We start from the raw sequence: 21,368 nt of genomic DNA, 5'->3' as shown, positions 1-21,368 counted from the left end.
AGATTTTAAGACCCACGTGAAGCCTCTTTGCTTTCCTCCTCTTCCCTCTCTGGAAGAACAGCTGTTTCCTCTGAATTCCTGTGACTCTTGATCTGCAGCCATCACTCTGCATAATCCTCACTGGACTCCTCCTGGCCCATCTTCACTTGCCCCTCCAGGGCCACTCTCCACTATTCTGTTCTTCTCAGCCCTGCCCTGGGCCCAACCAAATGAACCCTTTCTTCCTGTCTCACAATAGTGAAGAGGAAGGGACAAGCAGAGTAGAAGGGAGACTCCCAAAGTGGGGACCCCCTCCAGGAGTCACTTGCCCAAAGCCCGTCACGTGTGTAGTGCGTGTGTGCTAAGTCACTTCAGTCGTGTCCAACTCTTTGTGACGCTGTGGACTGTAGCCCACCAGGCTCCTCTGTCCATGGGATTCTCCAGGCAAGGGTACTAGAGTGGGCTGCCATGCCCTTCTCCAAATGTATAGGGTGGGGTGTAATTACTGACACCTTAGGTTTCTCCATTGGTCCGCAGTGGGGCTTCCCTGCCACTTTGGATCTCACAGCTGCCCACTTTATTTGTACTGGATTTTCTATTGTAATAGAAGCAGCCATCTTTTATTTATGGACCTGGAGAAGAAAGAGCATGTTCCACATGGATTTTGTATGAATAGTAAATTTGAGGAATCAGGTGAAGCCCATAAAATCAGCATTGAGCAGCATTTCATTCTTCTGTCTTTTGTCCTGGAGGATGCATAAACATTTTAAATGCTTTTATCCCTTTCCCTTCCTAATGAAGTTGAAGGCAGTTAATAATAAAGAATATTTTATTTCAGCATTTATTAGTACCAGTTGAATAGGGGTCCCTATTAGGAATTAAAAAAAAATAATAACAGAAAACTATGATGCCATCAGACTTTCCACTCTACACCACTCTCCCAAGGTAGCTCTTGCCAAGGCCATGATGACCTCCGTGTTGCCCAATCTGGTGATCAATTCTCAGTCTTCATCCTACTTCTCCTCCTGGCAGTGTTGGATGTAGCTAATGCCTCCTTCCCCCAGAAACACTTACTGCCACTTCCAGACACTACATGTTCCCGGATTTTCACTTGCTCCTCTGACTGCTCCCTTTTGATCTCCGTCACTGGCTTCTCTCCATCCACCCCTATCCATCCCTGGTCTCTGCATGCAGAACCTTGGTTATGACTGTGGCCATGCTCCTTCCCAGTCCCACAGTCACTGCTCCTGTACCATGGTATCTCTTCTATAGCTACAGCCCGGAGGAGAATCTGCTAACACTGCCCCCTCCTCATATCCCAGCAGGGCTAGAGGTGGTAAAAGTTACTGCTGGACCCTGTGTGCTTCACCAACTCTTTGGGCTCTCTTAATCTAGCTGTATGCATGCTAAATCGCTTCAGTCCTGTCTGACTCTTTGTGACCCCATGGACTATAGCCCACCAGGCTCCTCTGTCCATGAGATTCTCCAGGCAAGAATACTGGAGTGGATTGCCACGCCCTCCTCCAGGGAATCTTCCTGACCCAGGGATCAAACCTCCATCTTGCGTCTCCTGCATTAGCAGGCAGGTTCTTTACCACTGGCACCAACCTGGGAAGGCCCTTAAGCCAGCTACACCTCTGTAAATAGTCCCTTTGGTAACTCTCTTCCATAAATCCTTTGAGTGTCCTGTTCCCCGCTGGGACCCTGATGGACACATGGCTTTTGCTTTTGTATGTTGCTCATCTCTCATATTAGCTTGTAAGGTCCTAACAGCAAGGACTTAGTTCTCCCTTTATTCCCAGTAATGATTGTTATACAATTGGTACCAATAAATGTCAAAACAAAATATTCTTTCATATTAACTGCCTTCAACTCAAATAGGAAGTGAAAGAGATAAATGCATTTAAAATGTTTATACAACCCCCAAGACAAAAGGCAGAAGGATGAAAGAATGCTAGTTGCTGATTTTATGGGCTTTGCCTGATTCCTCAAATTCACAATTCATACAAAATTCATGTGGAACATGCTCTTTCTTCTCCAAGTCCATAAATGAAAGATGGTTACTTCTATTGCAATAGAAATCAAAGTACAAATAAACCGGGCAGCTGATGAAATCCAAAGGGGCAAGGAAGCCAGCAGAGGAACAGCAGAGGGATTTCACCTAGGGTGTCAGTAATTATACCACATCCTATACATGTGATAGGCTTTGAGAAACTGGCTATGCATGGGGTCCCCACTTTGGGGGGTCTCCTTTCTACTCTGCCTGTCTTTCCCTCTTCACTGTTGTAAACTGCATTGCCTCTCCTTCTCTACCAACTCTGATCCCACTGCCCCAGTGCCAACCAAGTGGGCAATATAAAGATTCAGTGCAACAAGGGGAAAGTAAAGGAAGAAAACAGAAGCAGCTCTCATCATCTTCCCACTGGCCCCAGAGTTGGTCTTTTTGGCTGTCTCCCCAGCCTACAACCTTAAGGTAATCTTCTATCACCTATACACATTCCCTAATCCCCAGAAACTGGACCCAAATGTTCTTGTGAAACAAAGAGGCTTCTGACTTCAATCATCTATGGATCCAAGGGTCCTCCTTTGACATTTGTGTCTACTTTTGCTTTGACAAATGAATTCAACTATTAAACTGGACACTGTTGTATGTATGCATTAGAGGAAGTGGGCAGAGATGATTAACTTCATTCTGTTTTTCATTTCAAAAAACTTTAGAGAATTTCAAAAGGATTTTGTTCCACAAACTAGGCATCCACGTGGATTATCAACCGTCTTAGCCCCTAAGTTCCTTGACCTTCTCATTAGACCTTCTTATACACCGTAACTCAGCCATCCCCTCCCTGCAACTGTTCTCCTTTTAAGATCATCAGTCAATCATCCTCTCTCCAAGGATCATCTCCTACCCTTCGAGCCAGCTTATTCTATCTGTCTTCAATCTCACCTTTACTTCCTCTCCAGGAGCCCCTCCTATCTTCTCTTGCCTCCGTGTGCCTCTCTGATTCTGTGGTTTATCATTTTGGGCACCCTTTTGCAAGTAACCTAAACTGCCCTGCTCTTTTGTCCTTCTGTGGCATCTCCCCAGCAAAAATGCTAACCCAGAATGAACCTCGCTTCCCCACGTCTGCTACTGAACAGCTGGATGCTGCTGTAGAAAACCACACATCAGGCAGATGGGAATCTTGCCAGATTCATGGTCACCAACCTCAATGAACCCTCAACAGTTCCAGCATCAAAAAATGCTTGAAGAGTGGGTAAATATCTAGGGAAGGAATGCTGGGGATTCTGAAATGTAAGAATTGCGTGTAGGGAGAGGAGTGAACAAAAAAGACAAAGAAGGTAGATCAGCAGAGAAGAGAACTAGATGAAAAAGTAGCTTGGAAGTAAAGGAAAGAGATTTTTCAACAAGGCTTCACTAACTGCCATTTTCTCTTTTGAGCAAATCTCTTTGTGTCACCAGCCACTAGCCAACCAATGGAGGGGTGGCTCTAGGGTCACCTGCTCACCTGATCCAAAGCCCAGGTTGGCTCATCTCCTTTAATAGGGGGTTGATGCTTTCGAACTGTGGTGTTGGAGAAGACTCTTGAGAGTCCCTTGGACTGCAAGGAGATCCAATCAGTCCATCCTAAAGGAGATCAGTCCTGGGTGTGCATTGGAAGGTCTGATGTTGAAGCTGAAACTCCAATACTTTGGCCACCTCATGCGAAGAGTTGACTCACTGGAAAAGATCCTAATGCTGGGAAGGATTGGGGGCAGGAGGAGAAGGGGACGAGAGAGGATGAGATGGTTGGATGGCATCACCAACTCGATGGACATGGGTTTGGGTAGACTCCGGGAGTTGGTGATGGACAGGGAGGCCTGGCATGCTGCAGTTCATGGGGTCGCAAAGAGTCAGACATGACTGAGTGACTGAACTGAACTGAACTGAGGAATGGCAGTTTCAGCTAGAAAAGGTCACTGATCACAACAGTCATGTGAAGGTATGAGGAAGGGTCAAGAATCTTGAGGGTTTGGAAGGCTGGATAACAGGTTTGGTTGAAGTAAGAAATGGTAGATGGATGGGAAGTTGCAGCCAGAAGATGGAATACCCGAATTTTAACATGATCAAAGGCCAGACAGGTATGGGTAATTACAAAGTTCAAAGTGTGGCCATGGGAGTAGGGTATGGAAGTGGAGTAGAAGCATCACTGGAGTATTAGAGTTCATTGTCTCTGGTCTCCATGGCCATATTATGAGCTCTCAAAAGACATTCATCTTTTCATTTATCTTTTAACCCATAAAATAACACCTTGCATATAGTAGGCCCACAATAAACAAAGAATGGGAGAAGCATTTAATCTAGCGACTGGGGATGCAGTGATCAGCAGAAGCCAACATAATATTAATAATTCTCAAGGATTTTGCAGCCTTGTGGAGGGAGAGACAGACATTAATCAAATAATCAGACAAATGAAGATAAAATCACAAATGGGAAAATGTGTTCTGAAGTTAACACAGCACCATGATAATGTACCAAGAGAGAATTTGGCCTTATCTAGGGGAAAGAGGGAATCCCTGGGAAGTGGAGAAGTTATCCAGGTGAAGAGATGAAAGAAGAATGGATCAGAGAGAAGGAACAGTAGGTACACAGGTAAAGATGCCTAGAGGGCAGGGAGCATAAGTGGGAATTCTCAGAGGTGATCTTGGAGACGGGGTCAGGGACCAGGTGATGATGTCATCAGCAGACATTCTGCATCCTCCATCTTCCTGTTAACTGTACCTCAATTTTGTTCAGATGCTAAGGAAAAGGATCATGATTGGTCCAAGCCAACCCAGAAAATCTCATTTCCTCTTGGTCAACAATAGACCTTGAGGTGACACAAGACCTATTTTGTACAATTTGATGTAAGGGGAAGTCTTATGCAGGTCTTGTAAGAGATTTTTTTCCTCCTTAAAGTGGAAGGTACGTAAAGAGAATCTTCCTTTTCCCTCAACCCTTCTCTGCTGCTTGAGATGCTGTCTTGTGAAATTATGATGCTTCTGACAGCAAATATATGGCCATATAGAAAAAAATCAAGAAAATCAGAGACATGAATTCAACCTTATAACATCACTGAATCATCAAACCAACTCTGAATCCGGTACACTTCAGACATCTTACATGATGTATGATAAGCAAATTATAAGCCACTATTGTTGAGTACTTTTTTTTCACTTGCAGCCAGAAGCAATCCTAACTGTGTAACAATTCTCAGTCATAGAAGAGAATGATAGAAAACATTTTATATTATCAATCCTGTACTCTTTACAAATTTAAGATGATTCAGATTGCCACCAAATAGGCTATAGAAAGTAGATTTTCATCTATTATCATTTTAGCACAATCTAAAAGGCATCCTTGTTGTTATTTTTTTTTTCCTGTGTACAGCTTTCCCCTTGCTTCCCTTGGAGTCCTTGTTCTAAAAAAGAGGTACAGTAAGAATATCCTGAAGTGATGTGATTGATGTCACTCCTTCACTGGTGACATCAACAAAGGCATATGCTATCCACTTGGAGAACAAGCATGCAACATACAATGAGACAGCCTGCATGTTGACAAGTCACTGGCATTGCCTCAAGGGCATCATCATAATCAGAACTGAATGGGTACTTGGAGCTCCTTAACAAAGGGACAGCAATGGGGTTAGGAGGCCCAGAAAGTATCAACCTATGTAGGGTCACACAGTTGGTGGCAGAACAGGCCAAGAGCCTGGGCTGACTGATCCCAACCCAGGATTCAACACAGTAGAGGGTACGAAAGGGCACATACAAGCTTAACAGTCAGGACAGTCTGATTTCTTGTGGTATGCATGTTAGCTGTATGACTTTGAGCAAGTTATTTTTTCTCTCTAAATTTCAATTGCCTCTTTTCAAAAGTAAGGCATCGCAACACTTATCCTACAAAATTGTTGGGATTGAATAAGATATATGTAAAAGAAAAATTCCCAAGTGTTCGGTCATATAATGTAAACTGTTCAGTTGTGTTTTGCTTAAAAGACAGCAGAGCTAAACACTTCTTTCATGATAGAAAAGCACAATTGGCAAAATCAGGAAATAACTTACTTGATATTTCAAATGAACAAGTGATTGATCTTTTGCAGCAGGTATTTCACTGATCTCTTGTTTACAGGTCACTGAAGATAAAGAGGAAACTATACTTGCATTTCATAGGTATGGTCAGTTTTTACAAGCTTAGTATTTGGTGTCTACTTGCCATTTTTTTTAATTTTCTAGATGGCATCTACAGTACAAATAACTCTCATAGGCGCCTGTAAGGTATATTAAGCCTTTTCTTCAAAGAGATTTATAATACTGTTAGGAAAATATGACCAAAAAAACCTAGAACAAGGTGAACTGAGTGGGTAGATGTTTGAATGGATGATGATGGTTGGATGGATGGATGGATGGATGGATGGGGAGTTCCTTTGTCTGTTTAACTGGTTTATAGCCTTTCCAAAGGAATGCAGTCTTAAAGTAATCTTCTCTTCTCTGCTTTTTGGTTAAGTCCCTGGATTATGAGGTACTGTCTGTAGCTTTATAGTTCTGAGTAAGTAGAGAGCGGCACAAGATTTTCAAGAGCTACTTAGAGCAAAAACTAATGATATCTGGTTAAAGATCAAATGTGAAGATACTAAAAATTATTTTTAGAGTAGTTAAAACCTGGCCTAAGGAAACATCTAGAGAACTACATTCCAAGAAATTATTTCTTCTCACTCAAGCAAAACCTGTCCTGTGCAGGAAGTAAACTACAAAGTACTCACTTCTGCATTTCTGAAATTCATTTGTTTGCTAAATGAAGTATTACCTGCACCCTCCATAAGGTACCAAAAGGGAAAGCAGAGGAATAACCATTGTTCAATGCTTACCATGGATCAAGCACTGTGCTATAGGGTTTTTATGGTGAAATATTCATTTTTAAAAGATCCTGTGAGGTTAGCATTATCCACCCCATTTTTCAAATGAGGAAGCAGACTCAGAGAACTTGAGTAACTGGCCAAAACCATTCAGTGAATACCTGGTAGAGCTGGTTCAAATCCAGCTACACTAGTGAAGACAAAGATTAAAATTATGTACTTCTACTTCTGATGGCTTCCCTGGTAGCTCAGAGGTTAAAGTGTCTGCCTGCAATGAGGGAGACCTGGGTTGGGAAGATCCCCTGGAAAAGGAAATGGCAGGCCACTCCGGTATTCTTGGCTGGAAAATCCCATGGACAGAGGAGCCTGGTGGACTACAGTCCACGGGGTCGCAAAGAGTCAGACACGACTGAGCGACTTCACTTTCACTTTCACTTTCTACTTCTGAAGGTGATATAAGAAGTTAAAGTCATTTGCCACTTCCTCTTTCCCCTAAAAACAATTTAATAGAAATGAAAATATATCTAGGGCCCTTTGCTGACCAGATATAACTGAGAATGACCAGTCATGGTAGCCTGCTTTTTTTTTTTTTGAGTAACTAATAATTATCAAAGATTATAATTGTACACAGAGAAGGCAATGGCACCCCACTCCAGTACTCTTGCCTGGAAAATCCCATGGACAGAGGAGCCTGGTAGGCTACAGTCCATGGGTCGCTAAGAGTTGGACACGACTAAGCGACTTCACTTTCACTTTTCACTTCCATACATTGGAGAAGGAAATGCCAACCCACTCCAGTATTCTTGCCTGGAGAATCTCAGGGACGGCGGAGCCTGGTGGGCTGCCATCTATAGGGTCGCACAGAGTCAGACACAACTGAAGCAACTTAGCAGCAGCAGCAGCAGCATAGAACAAAATACAATTATTGGGGATCAGTTGCCCTACAATATTGTGTTGTCCTCTGCCACACATCAACATGAATCAGCCACAGGTATATATAGGTCTCCTCCCTCCTGAACCCCATTCCCATCTCCCACCCCATCCTACCCCTCTAGATTGTCACAGAACACTGGGTTGAGCTCTCTGTTTCACACAGCAAATTCTTTTGCTGTCTATTTTACATCTGGTAACGTATATGTTTCCATGCTACTCTCTCAATTCGTCCCACTCTCTCCTTCCCCATGGTGTCCACAAGTCTGTTCTCTATTTCTGCATCTCCATTATTTTTGAGGGTTGTTGGTGGCTGTGCAGAATGTTCAAGAGAGCTTGCCCAGTGCTGCGCTGTTGATGACCACTCTATTATGGATATATAAGCAAATCTTCAGGAAGACCCTTGGCATGTGCAAGTGTGTTGGAGAAGCCAGGCTTTTGTTTCTTCATCTGCCATAAAAGAACCCTTCCTAACTTCCCCAGGAGGACACTGGGAGGGTTTGGATGGGTGGGTAGCTAAGGAACTGTTTCACTGGCGGTCACCACAGAGGTCAAGACTGGGCTGGCACTGGTTTCAATAACAGCCATTGTGATCACAGTCTAAAGTCTGGCAGGAACTTTTTATGTTTGCTTTCATTTTGTTGTTAGACACCTGGAATGCCAAGGGCAGTTCTGTGCCAAACCACAAGAAGAATGAAAGCCCAGGACTTCCCTCAGGTCACCAGCTTCCTTCAGCTTGGGGCAAGAGTAAAATCTGCCCGAAGGTAGAAGTTTGGGAATTTCCCGTTGGCTCACATTTCAAACAAAGCTTGTACTTAATCCTCAGAGCTCAGAGTGAGCAGAGGTGAGTTCAAGAGACACAGGAACAGTGCACTCTGCTGAGAAACACACTAGCGACCACCTGGCTTCCAGTAAGTACTGCTTGATGTGATGAGTTTGGGTTCTCAAGGCTGTGCCAATCTGGGCTGTCGTGACTGTTTCTTCTTAACATTCTTGGGCTGTACCATCAGAAGGAAATAGGACCTCTTGGGATCACACTCATCAGATCTCATTATAATGAACAGTTTAGGCAACAAGACTGGGTCAAGTCTCCTGAATAAGATCAAAGAGCTAAATCTGAAAAGCTTTTTTGTTTGAGGGCAATGACAAGAAATAAAAGCCGAACTATGAACAGATTTAATTCTTTTTTCTCAGATAAAAGGAAGGGCAAAGTAGTTCAGACACCAGCTCTCAAGTTAGGATTCTGACTCTGCTTTTTCTTGTTATGTGATCAAAAGCAAATTACTTAATCTCTCTGGTAACAGTTTCCTAGTCTGTAAAATGGATATTGTATCACTGTAAGAATAACAAAAACTTTATAGTATTGTTGTATCTCATTGTTATGTTATGTTGATTCTCATTAGATTTCATATATGTGATAGATAATATTAAAGTTTTGCTTATATTATATAAGCAGAGTTTATATAAGAGATTTTATGTTTTCATGTGCATGTAATAGTAGATTTTATATATATGTATACATATACTGGATTTCATAAAAATAATTTGAATTTGATATAATAGAAATTAAATTGCATATATATAATATGCAATATGTGTTATATGAAATCCAGATATGTATACATATATATGAAATCCATTGATATATATTAACATATAAAATCTATTTTACAGGTTTTGCTTAGAAGTGCTTGGAATGTATTAAACATTTAGTACATGTCAGTCATTATGAAGCAATCATAGACTCTCTGACCTGGACATGACCTAACAAGCAGCACTTGTTAAGCACCTATAAATTACTGAATGCTCTTTGCCAGATTATCTCAAGTAATGCTGACAAATCCTATGAGGGTGGTGATATTATCACTTCCATTTTATAGATGAAGAAACGGAAGTGTAGAGAGGCTAACATGTACATATGTACACATATATAATATACATACATACATACAGTATACTATGTGTGTATGTATATATAGAGAGGATAGTATATACTATATAGTATATAGGATTCCCCGGTCATTCAGCTGGTAAAGAATCAGCCTGCCAATGGAGGATACGCAAGAGATGTGGGTCTGATCCCTGGGTCAGGAAGATCCCCTGGAGGAGGAAATGGCCCCCCACCCCAACATTCTTGCCTGGAAAATTCCATGGACAGAGGAGCCTGATTGGTTATAGTCCATGGGGTCGCAAAAGTCTCAGACATGACTGAGAACACACACACACAGCGAGAAGCACACAGAGATGGTAAGGGACAAAGTGCTTTTCAAATACTTTCATCCTTCACCTGTGAGTTATTTAATGAATAATTGTGTGTGTGATATGAATATATATATTTCAAGAATTTCTATGAGTCATTTATATCATTTATACCCTGGGAAGAATGAGAGTTTATGCTGGAGAAAGGGAGCACTCAGGAGAGGAGGCATGATATCATGCCAACCGGATAGTAAAGGACCCTTTGCTTCCTCCCATTTACTGGGATGACCCTGGCACTGCCCTGTTCAGTGCTTCCTCCTATTAGAGAGTCCTATGAATTCAAGGTAAAAATTTGATTCCTGATTTAAAGATCACACCTGCCCCTTGGGCTTTCATCCTGTGGGACCCCTCTTCTCGCAGGGCCTCATGTCAGCCACAGGATTGCCAGCAGGTCTGTGCAGGAAAGGACTTGACCTCTAGGGTCAGTCTGATCATATCAGCCTGAGCTCCTAGAGTTGGGCAGCCTTGGGAACAGGGCTGTTGGGTGGCAGAGGCAGTTTAAGGACAGAAGTGTGCCCTGGTCCTTGCTCTCAGGTTTCCCTCTAGAGAAGATGAGTTCCTGGCACAGAGAAGAGCTTATCTTGGGCTTCCTTTTGGCCAGGAATGCTTTATCCGCTGCGTTTGGTCCACAGCATCCTGCCCTCTGGCCTATTCTTGTCTCCTTTGTTTGGTGTTTCTGTCTCCAGGGGCTCTCTTGTCAGAGCCACTTAAGAGTCAGAAAGGGAGAAAGTCCAGGGAAGACGCTCCTTCAGTCATCCCACAGCACTTCCACAGAACTGCCAGTTGGTGAGCACAGGCTGCTGGGATGGGTCCTCGTTACCATGACTGCTATCAGCCTCAAGGGCAGAACGGGAAGCGGGGCTGATAACCCATCTTACCAACATTCGAGAGGGCCGTTCTGGCACTTGGTGACTGAGTGGCTATCACTGAAGCATACTGTTGCCTGGGGACTAACACTTAGTCCTTCTTTTTGGCAGGTGAGAACAGACAGCCATAATGGAGCGCAAACCTCAGAAGAGTTCAGGTATCCAAGGGGCATAACCTCAGAAGGAAAAACCTTTTTATTGAAAATAATGATCAATTTCCATAAAAGTAGCCAGGATACAGAAGAGGGTTTTAGTAATGATAATGGATGGCATTCTGGGGTGATGATTGTTGATGTGGAGAAAGTAGCAGAGACTGTTAGATTCAGTTAATTATTTTGTAAGAGCTCACTTATCTAGAACTTTGGCATTTTCTGATTTTTATGGATCAAATGTTTTATGGAGATGGTATTGATACTAACAGCACACTATAGCCCTGAGAAGACTGGAAAATATTTCCTTAATTTTATAGGAGATTCTCATTTGGATGGAAACTGCCTAAATTGTTATCAAAGTTTATTATGGGGATAGATTAAGGAGTATCATTCAGATGTTCTTGCTTCATGCTCATATGCCTCACCATGTAGATGACTGGTCAGAAGAGCCACATTTAGAATGAAGTAACGTAGAAATTAAACTATCCAACTCAATTAAAAAATAAATATTAATGAATAATTATTCAAAGCACCTATTATTAGTAAGTCACGGTACTTCCTATTGCAGAAGGATGTACAGCCTAATTAGTAAGAGTCTTTGCTCTCAATGAGCTTGTAATTTCATTTGGAAGTTAAGATAAACACATCCGAGTAGCTATACTAGGAAGTTAAGATAAGTACATACAATCAGGATCAGGTTATGACAGGTAAGAGCAAAATGCTGTAAAGTTTGAAGAAAAAAAAAAAAAGCCACACACATAGTTGTGGCAATCCAAAGAGGTTTTATGGAGAAGGCATTTGAACCGGACCCGAAACGATCCAATCGAGTTTCAAAAGATATTGGGAAAGAGAGCACATCTCAGCAGAAAGGGATGGTGTGACAAAAAGCAATTAAGTACGTTAGAGGCAGGTTGTGTTCAAGGAGAATATGGCTATAAAATAGAACAGGAGAGAATAGATTGGTGCCAGGAATTGACCTCATAGAACCCTGGCACCCCTTGAAGAATTTCAAGCTCAGAAAAGGTATCATCAAATATGCTTTTGGGATTGCTCATATTTTGAGAAAAATATCTTTATTGTGGTATAATTGACATACAATCAACTGCACATATTTAAAATGATTTGTGTGTATGTGCCTTGGAAATGATCACCACAGCAAGAGAGTAATCACCTGCATCACTCCCAATAATTTTCTTGTGCCTGTTTATAATCCTTCCCTCCAGGAACCAATCCTACTCCCCACAGTTCTCCTTTTCTCTCATTCTAAGTTCATTTGTACTTACTAGAGCTTTACACAAATGGAATCTTACTGAATGAATTCTTTGGTTTCTTTCACTCAACTTAATTCTTTTGAGATTCATCTATGTTGTTACATATATGAAGTTTTTTGTCTAGATAGTCAACTGAATTTTTATGTTTTAAATAGTAAGAAAAATATTCCACATATTTATCCTTCCCGTTACCACTTCAGCATTCATCATTCACTTTTACAAATTCAGATTTCCACCTGGTGTCATTTTTTCACCTGAAGGATTTCCTTTAGCATATCTTATAAAGCAGTCCTCCTAATTCTTTCAACTTTTGTAAGTCTGTATATGTCTTGAAACTGCCTTCATTTCTGAAAGATATGTTTGCTGCATATAAAATTCTTAAATGATCTATTTTTCTTTCAATAGTTTAAGCATCTTGTTCTATTGGTTTTTGTTATTATTGTTGTTTGCTTGCATTGTTTCTGATGAGAAATCTTATGTCATCTGTATTTTTTCTTCTCTATGCATTAATGTCTTTTCTCTCCCTCTGATGGTTTTTAAGATTTTTCTTTATCACTGATTTTGAGCAATTTGATATGATGTTCCTTATCAGTTTTCTTCATATATTTTGTGTTTGGAGTTCCTGAGCTGCTTAGATTTCTGAGACAGTTTTCTTTAAATTTGTAAAATTCTCAGTATTATTTCTTCAAATATTTTTTCTGTCTCTTTCCCCGACTTCAGGGACTCCAGTTACTTTAAATTGTTGTTGTTATTCAGTTGCTAAGTTGAGGCTGATTCTTTTCAGCCTCATGGACTGCAGTACACCAGGCTTCTCTGTCTTCCACACTCTCCCAAAGTTTGCTCAAATTATGTCCATTGAGTCAGGTCACTTGAAATTGTCCCACAATGCACTGGTGCATTTTTTAATGTTTGGGGTTTTGGGGGGGGGGGTTTGCTTTTCACTCTGCATTTGTTTTGGTAGTCCTGTTAATCCCATCTGGTATTGCTGTTTTTCTGAGACATTGTAGTTTTCATCTCTAGCTCACTTTGGATCTTTTCTATATCTTCTGTATATCTAATTTCTTGAATGTGCAAAATACAATTAATAATACCGGTTTTAATGAACTCCTCTATTAATTCTCACATCTGTGTCAGTTCTAGGCCTGGTTTGATGGATTGATGATTATCCACATTATGGATAATGCTTTCCTGCCTCTTTGCACAGCTGGTAACTTTTGATTGGTTGCCAGATCTTACAAATTTTACCTTGTTAGGTACTGGATATTTTTGTATTCCTATGAAAAAAAAAAAAAAGATCTTAATGACCCAGATAACTGTGATGATGCGATCACTCAGCTAGAGCCAGACATCCTGGAATTTGAAGTCAAGTGGGCCTTAGGAAGCATCACTGCAAACAAAGCTAGTGGAGGTGAAGGAATTCCAGCTGAGCTATTTCAAATCCTAAAAGATGATGCTGTGAAAGTGCTGCACTCAATATGCCAGCAAATTTGGAAAACTCAGCAGTGGCCACAGGACTGGAAAAGGTCAGTTTTCATTCCAATCCCAAAGAAAGGCAATGCCAAAGAATGTTCAAACTACCACGCAATTGTACTCATTTCACACGCTAGCAAAGTAATGTTCAAAATTCTCCAAGCCAGGCTTCAGCAATACGTGAACCATGAACTTCCAGATGTTCAAGCTGAATTTAGAAAAGGCAGAGGAACCAGAGATCAAATTGCCAGCATCTGTTGGATCATAGATAAAAAGGGAGTTTCAGAAAAACATCTTCTTCTGCTTTATTAACTACACTAAAGCCTTTGACTGTGTGGATCACAACAAACTGTGGAAAATTCTGAAAGAGATGGGGATACCAGACCACCTTACCTGCCTCCTGAGAAACTTCTGTCCTGGTCAAGAAGCAACAGTTAGAACTGGACATGGAACAACAGACTGGTTCAAAATTGGGAAAGGAGTATGTCAAGGTTGTATACTGTCACCCTGCTTATTTAACTTCTATGCAGTGTACATCCTGTGAAATGCCAGGCTGGATGAAGCACAAGCTGGAATCAAGATTGCCAGGAGAAATATCAATTACCTCAGATATGCAGATGACACTATACTTATGACAGAAAGCAATGAGGAACTAAAGAGCCTCTCGATGAAGGTACAAGAGGAGAGTGAAAAAGCTGGCTTAAAACTCAACATTCAAAAAATCAAGATCATGGCATCTGGTCCCATCATTTCATGGCAAGTATTTATTTTCTTGGGCTTCGAAATCACTGCAGATGGAGACTGCAGCCATAAAATTAAAAGACTCTTGCTCCTTGGAAGAAAAGGTATGGCAAATCTAGAAAGCATATTAAAAAGCAGAGACATGACTTTGCCAACAAAGGTCCATCTACTCAAACCTGTGGTTTTTCCGGTAGACATGTATAGATGTGAGAGTTGGAGCATAAAAAAAGCTGAGCGATGAAGACTTGATGCTTTTGAACTGTGGTGTTGGAGAAGACTCTTGAGAGTCCCTGGGACTGCAAGGAGATCAAATCAATCAATCCTAAAGGAAATCAGTCCTAAATATTCATTGCAAGGACTGATGCTGAAGTTGAAGCTCCAATACTTTGGCCACCTGATGCGAAGAGCTGACTCATTAGAAAAGACCCTGCTGCTGAAAAGATTGAAGGCAGAAGGAGAAGGGGACATCAGAGGACGAGATGGTTGAATGGCATCACCGACTCAATGGACATGAGTTTGAGCAAGCTCCAGGAGATGGTGAAGGACAGAGAAGCTTGGCATGCTGCAGTCCATGGGGTCACAAAGAATTAGACACGACTGAGCAACTGAACAAAAAAAAATAAACCTTGAGCTTTTTTTCTGGGATGCAGTTAAGTTTCTTGCAAACAAATCAATCCTTGTAAGTCTTGCTTTTCTGATTTGCTAGATCTGGAGCAGTCCTCACTACTGGGCAAGACTTTCCTGAGTACTCTTCCCAGAACTCCATAAATGATCAGTTTTGCTAGTTTGGCTGGAGGGAACAAGCACTTTCTCGGGTCCACCAGAACACTGGGCACTATTTCCTCTAATTTTTTCTAATGGTTCTTTATCTGGCCTTGGGTAATTTTCCCACACACATATACTGATAAATATTCTTGAATACTTGAGGGGGACCTTATTAATGTCTCTGGGATTCTCTCTCATGCAGCTCTTTCCTCTGTCTTGTGAGCTCTAGCTGCCTTGATCTCCCTGAACTCTCATCTTTGTTCCCCTAGTTCAGGGGTCCACCTGGTCCCACCTCAGTTCCCCTTTTCTGTGCCGTGGGCTGGAAACTCCATCAAGGAAATTCTGGGGCTCACCTAGTTTGTGTCCTGTCTCTTAAAGGTCCATTGACTTTTATTGCCTATGACTAGTGTCTTGAAAACCACTATTTTATATATTTTGTTTATTTTAAACAGGAGAGTAAATCCTATCACTACATCTTTGTCCAAAGTGTCAGTTTGGTCAGATTTGGCATGGGTTTTATCCCTGGTTTGGGAAGACACCCTGAAATAGGAAATGTCAACCCACTCCAGTATTCTTGCCTGGATAATCTCATGGACAGAGGAGCCTGGTGGGCTACAGTCCATGCGGTCACAAAGAATTGAACATGACTCACCACAAGCACAGATTCTTTAGTAAAGGCTATCTTTTACCAAACCCATGGACCAACTAGAATTTTAGCCTGGATGTAAAAGCAAAGTCAAAGTCTTCTTTTCAAAATAAATTCTATTTTAGCAACATTAATTTTTTTCAAATAATGAAAGTAGTTTATATTTCTTGCAGACATTCTCAAAAAATATAGGAAAACCCAAAACTGCCTCTACATTTCAGTCCTTACAGAGAAGTAGTTAACAATTTGGAAATCTCTTCTTTAACGACTTGACCACCTTGTTTTCAATAGCAGGTCATTTTGCTTTTGTTTGGTAAGTCAAAGGGCAAGGCAGAATTATCTGGCTGTGGCTGGTGCTTCAACAGAAACGAAGACAAATCTTTGTTCACATCTAGAGAGCCAATAGCCTCCTCCAGAGACAGGGAGCCAGACAGGTGTGAGCTGAATTAAAGAGCTTCTAAATGTCATCTGAATGAAGGTCCTAACAGTGGATAAATAAGAATTGTACACGTGGTCCTGAGTTTTTCGTTCTCTTGGCCTATAATAGATGTTCTTTTCCATACCTGAATAATTTGAAGACCCTTCCAAAGGTAAACAGTGTTTTTCAATTGAATCAGTTCTTCTCAGAAATTTATAGAGAACAGACTGAGTCCTGTTCACTTTCTTTTACTAGGCAAACAATTTACATTCTATTATGAAAATGAAGTCTGCAAACAAGATTACTTTATTAAATCACCACCTCCTCAGCTTTTCTTCTCTGCAGTAAGTATTCACAAAGATTTAACAGGCCTCCCACCAGCCTCACGAGCATTTTTTAAATCCTTTCTCTTCCTCTGAGATTTAACTGAGATGCAAAGTGTTTTCATTTTTCAGACCTCTTGGAAAAAGCGGCTTTTCATTCTGTCAAAGCGTGGGGAAAAGGATTTTAGTCTTTCGTATTACAAAGACCATCATCATCGAGGTTCTATTGAAATTGACCGGTGTGTATCCAATCAAGAAAATGTTTATAACAACAAATACTAACCTGTTGCATGCAAATTAGAAAAAGAATTAGCAAACGTTAATTTGTGGAACCAAGACTCTAACTGAAATATGAATTTTTCAGTTAAGCTTTAGGCTGAACAAAGTATTTTTAATCAGTGATAAGTCAGATCTAAATTTATTTTCTAAAACTACCGGACAATTTTCAAAGCATTGATCAAACAGACCTAAAGTTTTATTCAGTTGGGATCTTAACAATTGAAAAATATTAGTCAGTTTTCTTCCTAATTTTGTATTTGCATGTGTTTAATACTTTATATCTAATAGAAATTCCAGTGTAGAAGTTGGCATCAGTAGCCATGAAAAAATGCAGTCTGTACAGAAGATGTTTAAATGTCACCCTGATGAAGTGATGTCCATCAAGACCTCTAACAGGGATTACTTCCTCATTGGCTGTGACAGGTAAGTAGTAAGATAACATGGAGTATCTCCTGCATGTAGAATAAAAAAAAACAAACAAAAATATTTTAAAACAATAAATATGCCTTGACTAGAAACCAGTGGCCACAGCCTTATAATCAGCTATGCATGCATGCATACTAAGTTGCTTCAGTCGTGTCTGACACTGTGCGACCCTATAGTCTGTAGCCTGCCAGTCTGCTCTGTCCATGGGATTCTCCAGGCAAGAATACTAGAGTGGGTTGCCATGCCCTTCTCCAGGGGATCTTCCCAACCTGGGGATTAAACCCATGTCTCTTATATCTCCTGCATTGGCAGACATGTTCTTTACTGCTAGTGCCACCTGGGAATACAAAATAAAATACAAAATAAAAAGTCAAAAAAAAAAAAAGAAAGAAAGAAAGAAACCCATGACCACAACCTTAAACACCATCTTGGCAGTCTTTTTTTTTTTTTTTGTAGTTTGTTTAGGCTGTGCTGGGTCTTCGTTGCTGCACGGGGTTTTCTCTAGTTTCGGTCTACAGGCTTCTCATTGCAGTGGCTTCTCTTGTTGTGGAGCACGGCTCTAGGGTGCGTGGGCTTTAGTAGTTGCAGTTCCTGGGCTCTAGAGCACAGATTCATAGTTCTGGCACATAGGCTTAGTTGCTTCGTGGCATGCGGGATTTTCCCAGACCAGGAACCAAGCCTGTCTCCTGTATTGGGAGGCGGACTCTTTACCAGTAAAGCCCCTTGGCATTCTTTATTATGATTTTAGTCTTTATTATGACTTTAGTCTTTATTATGCCCCTTGACACATCACAGTATTCATTTCCTAGGGCTGCCATAACAATGTGCCATAAACTGGGTGGCTTAGAACAACAGAAATTTGTTATCTCACTGTTCTAGAGGCTAGGAGCCTGAAGTTGAGGTGTCACGGGCCATGACAGTTCTAGAGGCTCCAGAGAAGATCTGTTCCGGGCCTCATTCCTAACTTCTGGTAGTTTCTTGGCCTGCGCAGCAAACCTCCAACTTTTACATGGTGCTGTCCCTACATGCACATCTCTGTGTCCAAATTTCTCCTTTTTATAAGAACACTAGTCATCTTGGATTAGGATGCCCTACTCCAGTCTGACCTCATTTTCACTAATTACATCTACAACAACCCGACCTGATTTCCAAATAAGGTCACAGTCCGAGGTACTGAGGATTGGGATTTCAGCTCATGAATTTAGGGGTGGCACAATTCAGCCCGTAACAATCAGCATCACCTCAGAGGCACTTTATGTGCAAGAACCCAACATACAACTATCTGTGCAAGCTACACATATTAGGGAGGGGCTGTGCTCATCCCTGAAGGAGTCTTCAGTGTTTAAGAGGGGCTTCCGGTGCTGGCAAAGATGCCTAACGGATCCTTTGTAGATGATTATCTGCTTGACAGAGAGGCTCAAGTCGGGGGAGGAAGAAATACGGAGGAGGCAGCCAACGCTCAAGCCAGAGAATGAAGAAACTTGATCTGCTGTAGATCAACCCCAAGGCGAAAAGCTTTCTTTTCACCTGTTCTGAGAGTCAACAGAAAAGGAGGTGTGATCGACATATATTTGTTCAAACACATCCTTCATAAACACACGCACTCCCTAACGGGAGGCACACCTGGAGAGCTACACAAAATGGCGCCGATAGAGTAAGGGGCCGCTTAAGAACACAAAAGAAATACGTGGCAAAGCCAAAAGCTCCAAACCCTGTGATTATACTGTCACCTCCCACTTTGCTTCCCACTTCTCTGAGCTTTCCTCACAGAGGTGGCATGAGGGTTAATTCTAGTGTGTGAGAGTGGAGGTGGTGAGGAGTCGGGGATGGGCATTTAAACTACTCGGGGAAAAGTCCTTATTTGCCTGGTACCTACCCCCACTGCCTGTTCCAGTGTTCATAAAAGAATCATTCTCTGGTTCAGAAGGAGTGCAGGCACCATTGTTGCCACATGCCAGCTGAAAGTTTATTTCTTTCAACAGGGAGAAGATTAAAGACTGGGTCTCCTTCTTGTCATCATTCTGCCGGGATATAAAAGCAGCGCACCAGGATACAGAGGTGACTCCATATCACTAATAAAACTGCAGGGCCCCTGAACACAGCCCTCTTTCCCAAGGGAACAATGCAAGCTTTTTTCCCCCTCGCTTGGCAACTGGCATTAACAAGGAATAAATAAGTGAGAAAATGTACATCCTTGTAATTTTTATGATTAACAATAGAAAAAATCCTTTTGTGTTTTACAAGAAAGCTAAAATACAGACACTTCAGATTTTCATTACTGGAGTAGAAGGGGTAAAATTTAACTGTGGCATTTTTTCAATAGTAGCTGAAACTACAGTGATTTCCATCATTGTTATTCAAAGTATATAACAGCTACCTTTGGAATGACTAAGTCCAGGGTGGTTTCTATAGAAATGCATTTCACCTGTCTCGTATTTTCAATAGAATGTTTCTCTGATGTAAATGCTAGCAATTTTAAGTTGCTTACTTGCTTCATAAGAACCTTTGCTAAATTTACCTAAGTCCTTTCTTAATATGGGCTTCCCTTGTGGCTCAGCTGGTAAAGAATCCACCTGCAATGTGGGAGACCTGGGTTCAATCCCTGGGTGGGGGAAGGTCCTCTGGAGAAGGGAAAGGCTACCCACTCCAGTATTCTGGCCTGGAGAATTCCATGGACTGTATAGTCCATGGGGTCTCAAAGAGTCGGACACGACTGAGCAATTTTCATTTCTCACTTCACTTTTCTTAAGACAGACTTTTATTAATGTAACTGGGCTCTAGGTACCATTTTGACATGGTTTCTAGGTTGTCCTATGCTTACAACAAAAGCAGAGGCTAAGGAGAAAGGGAAAGCAAGGGTGTGTCTATAAGTACTCAGATGTTTCAAGAGGAGGGGCTGGGTACAGAGGGATATAGGGTTGAAAAGACAGGGAAACTTAGAGCATCTCTGAAGGCCAGGCTGGAAGTCCTCAAGGGTTTGGGAACAGGAGAGGGACAAGATCAGCGTTAATCTTAATGGGAGCAGGCTGACCAGCAGTATAAAGGCTAGTGGTCAATGATTGGTAGCAGAGACCCCAAGACCAGGCTGTTGCTTCATTCTAGACCAGGGATCAATTGTGCCCTGATTCCAATATTCCTTTTTCACAAGCAGGAGAAACTCCCATTAGGTGATAAGAGGCCTTCTTCAGACCCTCTCCTTGGACTTTTCCGCATGCCAGAGGCTGTCAGCGCCACCATATCAAGAAACAGTCTTCCAGACATGGTAATCAGACTTACCTCTCTTTGTTAGGACACCGTGCCTGGAGCCAGCTGATGCTTCAGAAATCAATTGTATTTGACATCTTCTTCAAAGCCTAACCCATCATGAATGATTCTTAGTCCTAGGATCTATCCTATATTTAGTCTGTTTCACCTACCATGATAAGCCTCATTGCCCTGCCTACCTCTAAATGTATTTCATTTTGGATGTTCCTTGATACACATCCAGGTACGTATCCACAGTGGGTGGAGATCCTTCAGCTAAACAAAAGCCTGGCTGGCAACCTCCTCTTTCCTTTCACCCACAGGGCAAAGATTACTTCTGTAAAAAAAAAAAAAAAATTCCCCAAACACCACTTGACCATCTATACTCCTGAGGCAAAATCAGAGTTCTTATTAATTTCCTATATTCACCCAAATCAGTCTTACTTCTGTGTGTGTGTGTGTGTGTGTGTGTGTGTGTGTGTATGTGACTTCAACTTCATTTCTAATGAAATCCACTTGAGGAAAAAATTATAATACATCTGCCCTTTGAAAGTGATTTGTAATTATGCCTCAGCTTTCTTAGATTTGCAGGCTTCCTAGTTTTGGATATTATTAACAAACAGGCTGAGCGTTTTTTTCTTCTGCCATGGATGCTATTTTGCTCCTTAGAGATATAGCCATTGGCATTCTCTTTTTTTTCCCTTGGGTACCAGGCACATCTCAACAGG

General features: G+C 41.5%; 1 protein-coding gene across 17 annotated transcripts in view; it reads left to right on the top strand.

Annotated features, from left to right (window-relative positions):
- The first annotated feature begins 4,686 nt into the window (after positions 1-4,686).
- Positions 4,687-21,368, top strand: part of PLEKHS1 (pleckstrin homology domain containing S1) — a 64,388-nt gene continuing 47,706 nt past the window's right edge. For 2 of the 17 annotated variants that reach the window (XM_081539030.1, XM_081538947.1), the window contains exons 1-8: positions 4,687-4,921; positions 8,430-8,692; positions 11,018-11,064; positions 16,625-16,713; positions 16,825-16,931; positions 17,260-17,394; positions 19,380-19,455; positions 20,549-20,659. In XM_081539030.1, the coding sequence (XP_081395156.1) occupies positions 11,037-11,064; positions 16,625-16,713; positions 16,825-16,931; positions 17,260-17,394; positions 19,380-19,455; positions 20,549-20,659 (546 nt within the window). In that variant the 5' untranslated portion in view covers positions 4,687-4,921; positions 8,430-8,692; positions 11,018-11,036. Of the gene's footprint in view, positions 4,922-5,517; positions 5,605-5,627; positions 5,802-6,127; positions 6,169-8,429; positions 8,693-9,455; positions 10,029-10,726; positions 10,827-10,847; positions 11,065-16,624; positions 16,714-16,824; positions 16,932-17,259; positions 17,395-19,379; positions 19,456-20,545; positions 20,660-21,368 lie in introns of those variants that run through there. The other 15 variants (XM_081538968.1, XM_081539057.1, XM_081539041.1 and 12 more) reach the window with 14 other exon arrangements.

The sequence above is a fragment of the Giraffa tippelskirchi genome, chromosome 2 (genome assembly GCF_054371585.1).
Source record: "Giraffa tippelskirchi isolate mGirTip1 chromosome 2, T2T-mGirTip1v1.2.pri, whole genome shotgun sequence".
Taxonomy (NCBI): Eukaryota; Metazoa; Chordata; class Mammalia; order Artiodactyla; family Giraffidae; genus Giraffa; species Giraffa tippelskirchi.
Note: the sequence above shows the minus strand (reverse complement) of the source record. Positions and strands in the feature narration are given on the sequence as shown.